Raw genomic sequence first — 14718 nt, 5'->3', positions numbered from 1 at the left:
AACTTGAACCAATTGCCAATTAGATTCATGAAGGAAAAGGCAGACCATTGTGTTACATCACAAATGTAACACAATGGATGCAAAAATATCATTTATTTTATATCACATAGTACAAGTCTACATAGTTAAGTATAAATCAAATCACACATGCCCAAAAGAGATTTATGTGCTTTTGGTTGTCTATTCCATGAGACATTTAGGGCAACCCATCTCTACCCTAAATGGCTTTAGAATTTCGATACATCTGATTTCCACCTACCACTTTCTGAATATTTTCTGTGATGCATCTAAATTACTTTTCCAATATGTGAACATGTTTGCAAGTACACTCCCTGGTGGATGGAATCACATTTGCAACACCTTCCTTAAGAAGTTCCTGCTCAATTACAGCAATCTCAGGTGAGCAAAAGAAAGCTTCTCATTCCCAAGTAAGTTCCAAATATCTACAGTGGCTTCAGAGGAAGAGACGAAAATACACATCTATCTCTCAGCTTTGGTGTGAAACAATACAGCCTCAAACATTTGGAATTAAATGATGAATTCTAAAATATTCAGGAATGCCTAAACTCAAAACTGTATGCCTCCCCCCCCCACTTTTTTTAAATTAGCAGACGTACTTTTAATATCCTGGATTTCATTTCCTGAAGATGAGATTTCAATATTTTAAGCGTAATTTCAGGTGGGTATGTGCCTAGCTGAATCATTGCATTATGTCAATCACAGGTAGAAGTAGAAATTCTGTATGGATTTTCTGAGTATCGTCAAAGATCCTATAATGGGATTGCACATTTGAAATAATAGTTGGCAAAGAATCAGAATTTTTTCACCAAGACTGGATGTTCACAACATCAAACTTTGTTTCACATTGGCAAAATTGGGCTGCTAAATATATAAGCTTTGTCTGGCAGTTTTCTGAATTAGTGATAATTTCCACGTCAGTCCCATACAAAGAGATCAATCCCAGGCCATTGCCATGATCTTATTGGCTACATTAGGTAGTTGAGGGAAAGTGGAGGAAATCTGTTCTTCAAACCATAAAGAACTTCCAAAAGTTTTCATTCCACAGTGATAGAATAGATGGTCGTGGGAACAGAGATCAGTTATTAAATATCCGAATGGCCTTAATGTGCCTTACATAACTGCTAAAAATACTGAATTCATTCTCTTCTTTTGAGAATGCATCTGAGATCTTTCTATCCTGCCATATAAAGACAGCATTTCTAATAACCTAATTTAGAATCAGCGCTTGTCACAATACATGCTCTAGATCAGGGAAAGCTCCTTGGGGATGTCTGCACCCACACGTCCAAAATAATGCCTGAGAAATAACAGAGAACAATGTTAACAACCAAGGAAGATAAAGCTGACCTCAAAAGCCAAGAGCAGAGATTGAGAGAGCAAAGACTGGATAGACCCAATGTCACCAGCGAAGCAAAAGGAGAATTTACCAGGTGATGGTCAGAGAAAAACAGAATCCACTCTGAAACTAGCTATAGATCACAAAAAACAAAGCAAAGCAAGCAAAATGGTTGGGGGCTCAGTCTCAGTGTCAGTCGCAGGAAGAAGAACAAGAATATGCTTATGCTTTGTGGTCAAGCCTTGTCCATGAAAATCCCCAGAACTGCTCATGAGGGAAAGTGACTTAGTTTAGGTCAGGCAGAGAATATCAAGTCCTCTTCACAGTAGGCATTGAAAGCTGTCATTGGAAATGTTTAAATAGAGTCTAGGTGAGTACCTGTCAAGAATGCTCTAGAAGCTTTGGACAATGGAAGCTCTGCTGAGTCTTCAAATTTCATGATTCAAGAATAACATCACTCCTTGAAATTATTTATATTTTCACACTTGAGAAGTAAAGAGTACCACAATTTAGGTACCCACTGTGCAAAATAATACTTTGGTTTCATATGCGTTTCTGCAGACCTAATGTCTCCGTGTCTTTTTCTTCTCACTATTGAATTCAATGATAGTTCAGTGTCAGACTGTGTCATCTCCAAGGTGTGTAGAATGCTTACTACCCTCACTTGCTTAAAATGTAATACCATAGGGAATGAGGCACAATCATAACATTAGGTATAAACATGAGTATTTGAAACTCGATTGTTTTCTCAATATGGGCTGCAAACATCTGATGTGAACAGCATAGGAAGGTATTTCTGGTTTTCCCATATTAATTCTACTTGAGGACCAGTGTTTTGCCAGAAAAAGACCTCATCTGTCTTTTCAGGGTCATGCACTTCCATAGCATCATCATGTAGTCAAGAAACTCAAAGCCTGAAGCCAGGCGGGATGACACAGACTCTAAATTTTTCATCCAATTCCCAATCCCCTGAGAAACTCAACAAAAGTAAGCATTGTCTTTTTGAACCTTCAAGGATTCTCTCACTTCCTGCTGATTTTTTCATCCTTCTTAGTTTTTCCTACAAAATACATGTGTGTTTGTCTCCTTAGGGAGGAATGTAAAAAGTACCATACCACAGGGAAATATATGTAATTTTTTTAAAATATGGTAATACTTTGAAATATTTTGAAAAACATCGTAATAGACTAGAACTTATCATTGGATTCCCTGGGAACATCTGAGAAAGCCCAGAATGTAAGGTTGGTTTTAGGTTGTGTAGTGACCCAGGGCACTCAGCACAATGCTCAGTGTGTCATGTGGCCAAAGTCTACTTTGGGTTCACTGACAGACTGTGTTCAACAGGACCCTACTGTCATCCCCAAGACTCAGTTAATATTTTCCTGAAAGGAAACATGTTGGGAGTGGCTTCTCAGTGCATCTCAGGACCTGCCCAAACATTACACTATAGACAATCTGAGACATGAAAAATAACCCCAAAGAGTTTCACACACTCAAAAGACAGGCGAAGTTGAAGTTCTCATGATTAGGATGCTAAAAACTACGTCAGCAGAAGGGACTTGAGTCCAGACTTGAACATAAATCAAGCAGGTATACTGAGCAAGTCTTGTGTCTTCAGCTTCCTCATTGAACTACCTAGCATTAGTAACCCCGACTTCTTCAAGAATATTAGTGGGATTGCGTTTACAGATATTGGGCCACATCAGAAGAGTTAGCATTCCCTCCGAGACTTCAGAACTTTAAATACTCTACTCTAGACCGTCGGTACATGTTTTCAAGTGAGTGTGAGAAGTTGTGAACAGGTTCATTCACAGACCTCTGTTTGATCACTGAAGGAATATACACGACTTGAATTCTAATGCAAGTTCACACAGTGAATTGAATGACTTGGTGCTATAATAAAAGATCATGCTTCTCTAGAGTAAAGCTGGACAAGGCACAGTCTCTGAAACTGGGTTGTTAAACTCTCGGGTTGCAAGAATAGATTATCTATTGTGAATTTCCCTTAACTTGACCAAGTAAAGTGGCGTTGTCCATGAGGCAAACGTGAGGCTGACTTTGTCTCTTTAAACAGATTGTTTTCCCAAGCTAACAAATGACCTTCAGCCTATAAAATATTCACATTGTCTTTCCCCCCTCAATATGTATTATTTAGTGTATAGCCCTTTAAATATTAACCATCTTTTTTCTAAAGATATGGTATATATTATTTACATCCAGCTACATTAGGTTTTCATACAGATGAAATAGGTACATTGGAATCTTTGTGAAACCATGAACAAATAGGGCATCCGGCCAGGTGCACACAACAGGTGCCCAGTGAAGTGAATTCTGGGGCGGGCATGATTGGCAGAGGACAGCAGGTGGCCTTCTCACAGTTCACGTCTCACACTTCACAGGGAAGATCCGGGAGAAATTAAAGGTCCAGTATAGATGGACTTTGGGCCTCAGGTAGACAGATATACAGCCATGGGCAAAATCTCCTGGAGGAAATCAAATGTGCCCCATCAAAGGATCCACAGAGGAGACAAAGGTAATAATAGCTCAAAAACACCCCTAATCAGTATTTCATAGGTCACTTTGCTTAGAAAACTAAAGGGAAGTTACTGGAAATGGTAGGGCTTTATAAGGATTATAAAAACTGCTTAAGATGGGATTCATTCCATTTTTACTTAAATTCTCATGGTGTTTCCCCAAGCCAACATTGCCTTTAAGATCTCCAAGCCTCTTCCATCAAGCCTGTGTAAATTATGCCTAGGATGACATTTGAGATGACAGAAGACTAGAATCCTAATTAGAGGATTGGAGGGGCCATCTGAGATCTCACTCTCACTCAGGGGATAATCAGGTCGAGGGAAAGCACCTTTTTTGGAAGGCCGGCAGAATTTGTCCATGTCTTCCTTATTCTCCAAAGGGAAGTCCAAGAAGGCGGTAGCTGGCAGATAATCAATCATTTTTGAAATCTTACCTCCCTTAGCAGATAATCAGCAGTGCTCTTCATGTATTTATTCACTCGACAAATATTCCTTAAGTCCCCAGGACACGCACAGCACTGTTTACCGAGGCTCTGCTGCAGAGCAGATATTCCGTGGGAGTCAGGAAAGCATAGGGGCTCCTTAGCAAAAGGAGGAGCCGAAGACCAGAGCCATGGCTAAAAGCAATGTGTTCTGGATGAATTACATCATCCCATTGTTGGAAGTGAAAACTTGGAGCACCATGTTGCATTTTTTTTTGTTTTTAACCCCTCTGGGTAGAAATGACTAATTGCCCAGCTTCCTAATTATCCCCATGGCAAGATTCAGTGGCCACAAAAGAGCAAATATCAGCAAAGATGTCTTTGCTTGGGAGGGACTATGGTTTTCCCCAGGATTTTTCAGGCAAATTGATATCAGTTCTCCCAAAGCCCTTTGCTTTTAATCCCATCACATTTGCTCCATGTCTGTTTACCCCCTCCTACACAGGGACGCTAGGGTAGCGAGGACGTACTGGCCATATTTGTATCCTCAGAGTGAAACATAAAACCTGACTGAGAGAAGGCACATATGAAGTGTTTAATGAATGAATGCTAGCAACAAAAGCCTTTTTCTTATTTAACCAATGCAATGGAAATTTTTCTGAATTATAATACACTTTCCTATCTCATTAAACTGATTTCACTGGATGTTTTTGCTTGCTAAGTCACTGATTCAAAATATATTGGGTCAGTCCCTGTGCTACAGATCGGCAAGCACCAAACTGTTTGGATCTCACCTCTCGATTGGCAAAAAGTTAGAATCATAGACCTCAGTGCGTTTGTAACTATGCATAAATTATATATGAGCACTACTGAACTAATGTATTTTCTGTAACTTGTGAAAAGTATGCAAAAAGCAGAAACTTTTGAAGAAAGAGGTAAAACAAAGAATCTTTATTTGTTTTACTTCACAATGTTGCAGATGTACTAAGAGTAAGCCTGCCATTTTATTGTTGTTCAATTGCGCTTGCACTTTTGGAAATAAAAGAAATCCAAAGTTTCTTTGCAGAAGTCAGTTTAAGTCACTCGTCCATTTAATGAGTTAGTGAAAACTACATAATCTAATTCATAAGTGCATTTAACCAGGATATGTGAACTGCTGTAGATTTCAGTACCCCAGGAACAAGCTAATGGAAGAGAGAGGTGCTACTAGAAGCCCCTTTCCACTCTGGAAAAGTCTTTCAGGATAACTGAGAAATGGCCATCACCATATGGACCCATTAAGAGACATATCAATCTGTAGATCGATTAAATATTAGGAAAGCTGAATTCCTCTTATATTTTTATATTTAAAAAGTAAAAATAGAAATTCTCATGTTTTCATCCTGAATCACATTGAATCATCTTGCTCGCACCAGGGATGGATACATACCTCCGCCACCAACCCAACAAACACTCTCCGGAGGCGGTGGCTATGGGACATGTCCCTCTTAAGCCTGCTGGCGAAGAGAAACAATTCTGAAGCCTACGCTTGAATTTGAATCTGATGTCTACCATTTATTAGATGTAGGGCAAGTTTCTTCACCTCTTAAAGACTCCGTTTCCCATTGTAAAAGGGGATAATGACCATACATCAGCACGGAGTTGAGGATTGCATGTGAGTGTCTTAGCCCAGTGAAAGCTCACAGTCAGTCCCCAACTGCTTTGAGTGGTCACTGCCCTGTGCTGAATTCAGCAAGGCTCTTAAACATCATGTGCCCCGAAAACAAAGTCTCATTTCTTTTCCCAACTTTTCGTTATTTTAAACTTTTTCTAACAATACTGAAATGGTTGAAAAAAATAATGAAATGAACATCCATATGCCTCTCAAGTAGGCTCAGTGATGGTTGACTTTTTTGCTATTTTCAAAGAATTAAAAAACAAAGTAACACTTTATTCCTAAATATCTCAACATCAATCTTTTAAAAGCAAAGACAGTCTCCTACATAAACACAATACAGTGATTACACTTAAGAATATTATTGGTAATTCAGTAATATCATCTACTGTCCATTCTGTATTCAAATTTCTCCATTTATCTGAAAACTCTTTCTTATAATTGGGTACTTACCTCTTCCAAATCCGGGATTCAGTAAAGGTCCACCCATAGCATTAGGTTGTTACATTTTTAGTTTCTTTTCATCTAGGACAGTCTTCCTGCCTTTTTACCATTTTTACCTCTTTTGAAGAGTTGAGGCCAGTTGTCTTATATAATATCCCACACACTGAATGGGCCTGATCATTTATTTATGGTGTTACTTAGTTTGGCCCTATACCCCGCAGTATTCCCTGTAAACCAGAACTTGGTAATTCAGGATCTTGATGAAATTCAAGTTCGATATCTGGGACAAGATTATTTCTTAAATGAAATTGTCGGACACCCAGGACTTGGATCATCCTTTCTGCTCTTTGATGTTGTTAATCCCTTTGGTTTTGCAATCATCCCATCTTGTCAGCTTCCTCCTTCTTTTGTCTGATTTTGTGATTCTGAAAGGGTGGGCATGAAAATGGTACCACTGTTTTCCTATAGTCAAGTATGCATGGACCTTCTGACAAGCCTTCAACAGAGTCGATGCTTTTACTGGACCCAGGAGTTGAAATTGTCCGAAATCAGAATAAACTCCAGATAAGTTCTAGAAGAGGGCCATATTTTCCCTGTGGCCCCCAACAGTGTGTATTTGGATCGGAGGCCTGAAGCATAACGGAAGTTAACTTCCAAAATCTCTCAGTGGTGTAGATGCAAAACATTTAATACTCGGTGATTACTGGTATTACTGACATTACAGCATTACGAACTTAACACTGGACAAATGGCAACTGTAACTTGCAAGTACTTGAGAAAGTTAATTTGTCCTAGAATAGCGCCTGTGGGAAGCAGAAAGACATTGCTGCAAACTATTTATTTGATCCCAGGCCTCTGTCCCCATCAGGTCTGCGTTAGTAAGGAATTAGGATTCACTGTACTTCAGCGACCATTCTGACCACCAGTTCTTGCTAGCATAAAGCTTAGCTCACTGTCGTGTGCACTAAGGTTTCCAGGAAGAAAATTTTAAAAACAACTCAGGTCTCGAGTTACCACAAAGTGGTCACACACATTGTTCAGAGATAAAAATAAGAGAAAATGTGAAAATATTTAAACGGCGGAAGGATTAAAAACTTGCATGATCCTGAAAAACAAACTGCAATCAAGTGGATATTCTTTGGAATCAAAGGCGTGCGCCTCCCTGGTGGCTAATAGGGTCCCTTTTTTGCAGCTTGTCTGCATGGCCCCCTCGGCTGGAAGTGAATTGGCCGATGTTTCCATGCAGAATGTTAAAACGGCATGTGCACCCCTTGCTGTTCCTTTGCTGTTATGTCCTCCAATCACACCGTGAAAACGCCTGGCTACTGAAATACCAGAGTGAACACAACCTGATTGTAAGATGTCCTGTGGTGACTCAGAGGGGACCCACACACTCCTCACTTAGCCAGATACAACCCACCCCTCCTCCTGCCCTTCTGACATGAGTGCGTGTTGTGGGACCACCCTATTTTGTGTTAGCAAGATTGTCCGTGGCCTTGTAATAGATTGGGACAATTAAATCTATTTTCCCAATCGACATGTATTGAGCTCCTACCATGTTGTAAGGTATGTGTGAACAACCTGTCTTTGTTTGCCGGGACTTCCCAGTTTTAGTACTGAAAATATGGCATGTTCTAGAACGCCCATGTCCCAGGCAAACAGGGGTGGTTGGTCACCTGGCCCATCTCAGCACTGAGGATGACAAGTTAGAACCGTCTCCCTGCGTCAAGAAGCAGGTGGTCTTAGAATCAGAAAAGTAAGCCAATTACAAAAACTTAGAGTAATCAGTACTTAAAATAATGAACAGGGCACCGTGGACACAGAAAGTTGAATCTAACTAACTGGGAAGCCAGAGAATGTTCCTTGAAAGAGACAATGCTTGAGTGTGATTTAAAGAATGAGCAGCACAACATACACAGTTAAATTTTGCAAGCCTCAAAAGAGGAGATACTGTGGGACGTCATGCTATTTTATTTTCTTTGTGTCCCAAAATACATATCTTTGGTTCAGATTCCCACAGTGTAAAGGTAGGATCTTAGCATTAAATAAGCAGAAAAGAGAATGGTAATTCTTGGTGTACTTTATTATGGGACAGAATACATCTTACAGTATTTCAGGACTGAAGCTAGTGACAGTTTTCTGGATTAGTTATGCATATGCAATGCCTATTTCTTTTCCTGGAGTTTGTGTTGGAGAACCATGAGAATGAGTAGCTTAGGGGTGATAGCCCAGGTTTCAAAGGTGAGGGACACCAATGTGGCACCTTGAAGAACAAATCAAGTGAGGGATTTTATTTTTGACATGTTTTATTTTGAAAAAAATTCAAATGTACTGAAAAATTGCATTTTTAAAAAATTGTATACTTCCATCTAGATTCATTCAGCATTAAAAATTTGCCACATTTGCAGGGCACCTGGGTGGCTCAGTCAGTTGAGCGTCCAACTCTTGGTTTCAGCTCAGGTCATGATCTCATGGGTCGTGGGATCAAGCCCTACATCGGGCTTTGCACTCTGTGGGGAGTCTGCTTGAGATTCTCTCCCCCTGCCCCTCCCCCTTCTCATGTGTGCATGTGCTCTTTCTCTCTCTCTCAAATAAATAAATAAATCTTTTAAAAAGTTGTCACATTTGCAACTATCTTGCTATCTTGCTCTATCTCTATACATCTCTGTGATGATGATGATGATGATTTGCTATCTTGCTCTATCTCTATACATCTATGTGATGATGATGATGATGATTCCTGAATCATTCTAGAGTAAGCTGTGGAAACCATAACCCTTTAACTCTAAATAGTCCAACATGTATCTCCTAAGAACATGACATTCTCCCATATGACCACAATATGAGTTCATATTCAGAAAATTCAACACCAACACAGTATTATTTAATATAGAGTTAATATTCAAATTTTGCCAACTATCACCATAATATCCTTTCTGGCAATTATTTTTCCAACCTAGTGCCCAATCCAGAATCATATGCTGCATTTGAATGTCATGTGTCTTATTCCTCTTAATCTGGAAGAAGTATTCAGCCTTCCCTTGTCTTTTATGACTGACATGTTTGAAGTGTACAAGCCAATTGTCTCATAGAATGTCCATCACCTGGGACAGTGCGTTTGTTGATGTGTCCTCATGATTGGATCCGCGTTATGAATTTTAGCCACATAAGTGATGTGTCCTTCTTGTCACCTCACATCTGGAGGCACCCCAAATCACTTTGTCCCACTACTTCGATCACCTGGTTAAGGTGGGGGCTGGCCCAGTTTCTGCACTGTAGAGTGACCAGTTTTCCTTTTGTAATAATGAGGAATCTGTGGTAAATACTTTGAGATTGTGCAAACATCCTATGCCCCATCAAACTTTCACCCAACGTTTTTTGCATTTATACTGGTTTGTGAGGGCTGCTGTAACAAAGTACCACCAAGTGGGTGGCTTATGACAGATTTACTGTCTCACAATTGGGAGGCTAGAAGTCTAAGATCACGGTGTCAGTGGGGTTGGTTCCTTCTGGGATTATAAGGGCGAATCTGTTCCTTGACTCTCTCCTAGCTTCTGGTGGATGGCTGGCGATCTTTGATGTTCCTTGGATTGTAAATATATCCCCCTGATCCATGCCTTCATCTTCACATGGTGTTCTCCACGTGTATTTCTGTCTCTGTGCCTAAATTTCCCCTTTTTATAAGGACAAAGTCATGTTGGAGTAGAGTCCACCCTAATGACTCCATTTTAACCTGATCTTTTGCAACAACCCCATTTCCAAATAAAGTCACATTCACAGGTACTGTGGTTAGGACTCCAACATCTTTTGGGAGGGATGCAATTCAACCCACAGCAGCATCTGTAGCTAATATTTGTTGAAATCAATTATTACTATGATGGCTGCAGAATGGTGATTTTTCTGTCATTCTTTCAACATTTATTAGTTGGCTTTTGGGGATTGTGTTTTTTTATAATTGATAAACAGAATGTGCATCCATCTGTAGCTGGATAGAAATGGCTACATATCTTTCAAGCAAAAAATATAAAACAAAAACATACACACACATCTGTGCCCAAAGTAGTAGAAAAGGACTAACTCTCATTGCAAAGCTCCTTACCCAGTCAGATTGGCCAGAAGGAGAGCCAGGGGTTAGGGTAGCCCATGGACCAAAGTCAGCATCAGTGGGGGAAATCAGAGAGTGCAGGTCTCAAGCCATCCTAAACATTTGTTTTGTGTAAGCTACTTCTTGGAATGTCATTACTCAAGGATTCTCTTCACGCTCTAAAACAAAAGTAACATCACACTATTTAAGGGTATGTGCCAGATTCTCAAATTCAGTATTCTGATCATCTTTAGGCCTTATGGTTGAGCAGACATCTCACAGTACTGAAGCCTCTTGTCATCATCAGAATCACAGAGAAGCAAGGGCCAAAGACTATATAAATCTGGAGCTGCTGGGAAACATGATTGGAACAGAGGTTCCATATTCCTTTGTATTTACTCTTAAACCTGACAAAAGATCTTTGGAATTGTTTTCTAAAACTCTATACTCCATCCACAGTAAACACTGAATACTTTATTTCCAAAGGCTATCGATCTCAAATACAAAATGCCAGTAAGTCTCCGTGGTTGTCCCTTCTATAATGCCTCGTGGGTATGCTAAAGCTACTGTATCAACATACCACTTAAAGAACAGAAATGTATTGTCTCATGGCTCTGGAGGCTAGAAGTCCTAAACCAAGATGTCAGCAGGATTGGTTTTTTCTGAGGCTGTGAGGGGACAATCTTTTCTAGGTCTTTCTCTACATTGTCTTACCTTTATGCATATCTCTGTGTCCCAAGTTTCCCTTTGGACTAGGGCCATTCTAATAATCTCATTTTAACTTTTCTTACCTCTGTAAAAAACAAACAAACAAAACAAACAAACAAACGAAAAAAAACTATGTCCGAATAAGGTCACATTCTGAGGGACTGAGTGTTAGGACTTCAGCATGTGAATGTGGGGGAATATAATTCAACCTACAACAGATGCATTTCAACTATCCATAGGTTCCCAATGTTCACATAGGGAATAGAATAGAAAATCAGAGTTGTGACTGCATGAACCTAGATGTTAACTATAGAACCAAAATGGTACTGAATCCCTGTCTCTACTCTTTCTGCAGGTAAAAAGTCAGTGCTGAGCCTGAAAACACTAAAGATGGAGTTACTAAGCTTTTCCCTGCCAACCATCCATAGGGCTGAGGATTTTATACTTACATGTATTCGGAATGACTTTTCTCTTTCTGCTGTAGAGATTTTTAAGTGGGTTTGGCTTGCTACTCACCATCCAAGTGTGCACTGTATAGACTTGTCCATCGGTTAAGAGCAGAGGTTACCAGTAGTCAAATTAGTGACAATATTTATTTCTTACAGAAACAAATAGACCATTGGGGAAAGATTTTTTCTCTCGGTGCATTGTTTTTGTGCATTTATCTGACATCCAAGCAAATGAATTCTAAAGAATATATTTAGGGAAATCTGCAATAGGGAACACCTATTTTTCCCAGCCAGAGAGGGACCCGAAGCCATTGAGATGCTTTGTAAGTTTTTAATTCAAAGCATGGGAGGACAGAAAAGATGGAAAACAAAAGCCAATTACCTGCGAACTCTCTGCCAGGAGCTAGAGGAAGATTGAGGGAGGAGGTAGGGAGGCTTTGCCTGGGCAATAAATCCTGCAGCATGGAGTCTCTCTCTTAAAACTGATAGAGTTTGTGCTCGTCCTATCACAGATTCTCTAACCTTCACCTGTGTCGTGTCCTTGTGTAGAAATGGGCAACAGCTGGGGAGACTATTCACTCTCTTTCCTTGCTTTCTTGATCAGGTCACAGACATAAAAGAGAAACTGAAGCTCTCTAAAAAGGTCTGGTCGGCATTGCCCTACACCATCTGCAAGGATGAGAGCATGACAGCAGGTGCGGCCAACGAAGAGGAGTGCTGGAATGGGCACAGCAAAGCCAGGTGAGGGGGACTCACCGTTCTTCTGGTCAGGGCATTGCACAGCCAGCCCTGGAAGTCTCTGCTGGCCCAACTCTACAGGCCTGTTTATGCAAAAAGCAATGGAGGGTGGAGGGACACGTTGTCACTTAGCGACAGCAGTTCAGAGTGACAGGTTTGATGGGCACCTGGGAGCACTTACTCTCAAGGCACCATTAAGCGTGGAATCCTTGTTCTGAATGCCTCGCCTCTGGATGAGGACGGAGGAACGGTGACAGATGCCAGGTTACGGATATCCTGAGATCACAAATCGCCTTTTATGTTCGCTTAATGACTTAAAGACAGCAGAGCTATTTTTATCCAGAGTGAAATGTGCAGGGCGCACTGTTCTTTCCATCACAAGTTAAACAGGAAGTGAAAGTTCAGCTGCAATATTTTTCACCCTTGGAGAAAAACAGTGTTTGATGGGCTCATTGGAAGGGTAAGGGAAAAAGAAAATGACCAAGGGACAACCGGAAAAGTGTTCTCATAGGTTCCCTGCCTTGAAAAGTCCCCCTGGGATCTCCGGATGAGAGATGGCTCTGTTTTCATCCTGCTGCTCGGCTGCCCAGGGTTGCTACCACTTGACGTGGAATTTCTGAATTTCTTAATTCAGCCCAGAAATGGGGCTGGCCTGAGTTTTCCTAGGGTGGAGGAGTTGGACAGAACTGGCTGGGAGCTGGCAAGCAGGGCAGGACACCAGGAGAGGAGGCTGCCCAAGCACACCTCAGCGGGGATGCAGGTGGGCAGAGCAGCTGGTAAATTGGACTCAAGGAGTCTTTGGGGATTGACCAGCAGGTGCAGAAGTTAAGGGCGGGGGGGTGGGGGTTCTGTTCTGGGCCTTAGCGGGCGTTTTCAAGCAGATGAAGCCGCTGTGATCAAAAAGAAACAGGAAGATCCATGGATATTAAGTTCAGAAGGAACTGCAGAAGCTAAGCAGGGGTGCAAGTGAGGTGCTCATTAGGTGTTATTTCTCACACTGCTGAGTTGAATGTTTTAGCATCTATTGGTAATGATATTATTAGCCATACTGGCTCCCCAGTATGCTTAGCAAGGCAAAAACAAGACAGCTATAGAAAGAGCTGTAGTCATTTCAGGTTGCTCCAGAATATCAATGTCCAAATCTTAGATCATGAGGGAAGACAGATATTTGTCATATCAACAACACGCCCCTCAAAAATGCTTAGTCATTTATCAGGGTCCGGCCTTATAGAAAGGAGACCTTTGGCCAGCAAATTCAGCTGTGAAATTTAACAGCTTCTAATGTGTCTTTTCCTAATGATTGTACAGAAAGACACTGTAAAGGATGACCAGATGGCCTAATGAATAAAGTGGTTGATTTTCTGAGCTGCTCTGTTACCCATCTGTGTTTACCTTTCAGCCTTGGCTGAAATGAAGGCTGTGATTTGAACTACATTCCCATGGTTACACAGGTTGCTGGCTATTAGTGCATACACAAAAGGAAAGATAAAGAAATGTTGCAGGAAGGGATTGGGGAGGGGACTACATACACTCCATCAAGAAAAAGAATGAGAAGTTGGTGGCCATTAAAGCTAGAGCTAGGGGAGACCGGGTTTAGCCGAATTCCACATTGTGCAGATCAGGAACCTGGGTGTGTGAACGATTAGTCCAAGGTTGCCCAACTAGCAAGGGTGAAATCTCCCAAGTCCTAGCCCAGTATTCTTTTACGTCAACATCCTCCTGCCTCTAAAACAAATGGCTGCTAAATATTTTTCTCCCCCGGTTAGGAGAACAAATGAAACAAATCCTTAGCTCTATAAAAGATTTAATGGACCTACATTCATTCATTCAGTCCCTCCATCCATCAGCAATGTTATTAAGCACTCCCTCTGCCCAGGCACTCTGCAAGACTCCGTGATTTAAGTACTCTATGATGGGCGCCTGGGTGGCTCAGTTGGTTGGGCGACTGCCTTCGGCTCAGGTCATGATCCTGGAGTCCCGGGATCTAGTCCCGCATCGGGCTCCCTGCTCGGCAGGGAGTCTGCTTCTCCCTCTGACCCTCCTCCCTCTCATGTGCTCTCTCTCTCTCTCTCTCTCTCAAATAAATAAATTAAAAAAAAAAAAAAATCTTTAAGTACTCTATGATAGTGGTGATGTCTGTCAACCAATGAAAAGCACAGTGGCAGGAGAGGGGACTGCAAGGGCCATATTGTTGCACTGTAGGCTTGGGAAAGGACAGTGTAGGTGAAGAACCACCCAGATCAGTACTTAGGGACCAGATTTGATTTTTATCCAAGGTCAATGGGAGCCCATTAGGGAAATTTATGCAGGTGAGTGAAATTATCAAAT

At 41.1% G+C, this 14718-nt stretch overlaps 1 protein-coding gene across 2 annotated transcripts in view; it reads left to right on the top strand.

Moving 5' to 3' along the window:
* The window catches only part of GPC6 (glypican 6), a 1066736-nt gene that overhangs the window by 1032178 nt on the left and 19840 nt on the right, over positions 1-14718 (top strand). For both annotated transcript variants that reach the window (XM_078070190.1, XM_078070191.1), the window contains one exon: positions 12257-12393. In XM_078070190.1, coding sequence (XP_077926316.1) covers positions 12257-12393 — 137 coding nt within the window. The remainder of the gene's footprint in view (positions 1-12256; positions 12394-14718) is intronic.

This window comes from Halichoerus grypus, chromosome 4, assembly GCF_964656455.1.
Source record: "Halichoerus grypus chromosome 4, mHalGry1.hap1.1, whole genome shotgun sequence".
Lineage (NCBI taxonomy): Eukaryota > Metazoa > Chordata > Mammalia > Carnivora > Phocidae > Halichoerus > Halichoerus grypus.
The sequence above is the reverse complement of the archived record's forward strand: the minus strand, read 5'-3'. Positions and strand labels throughout refer to the sequence as shown.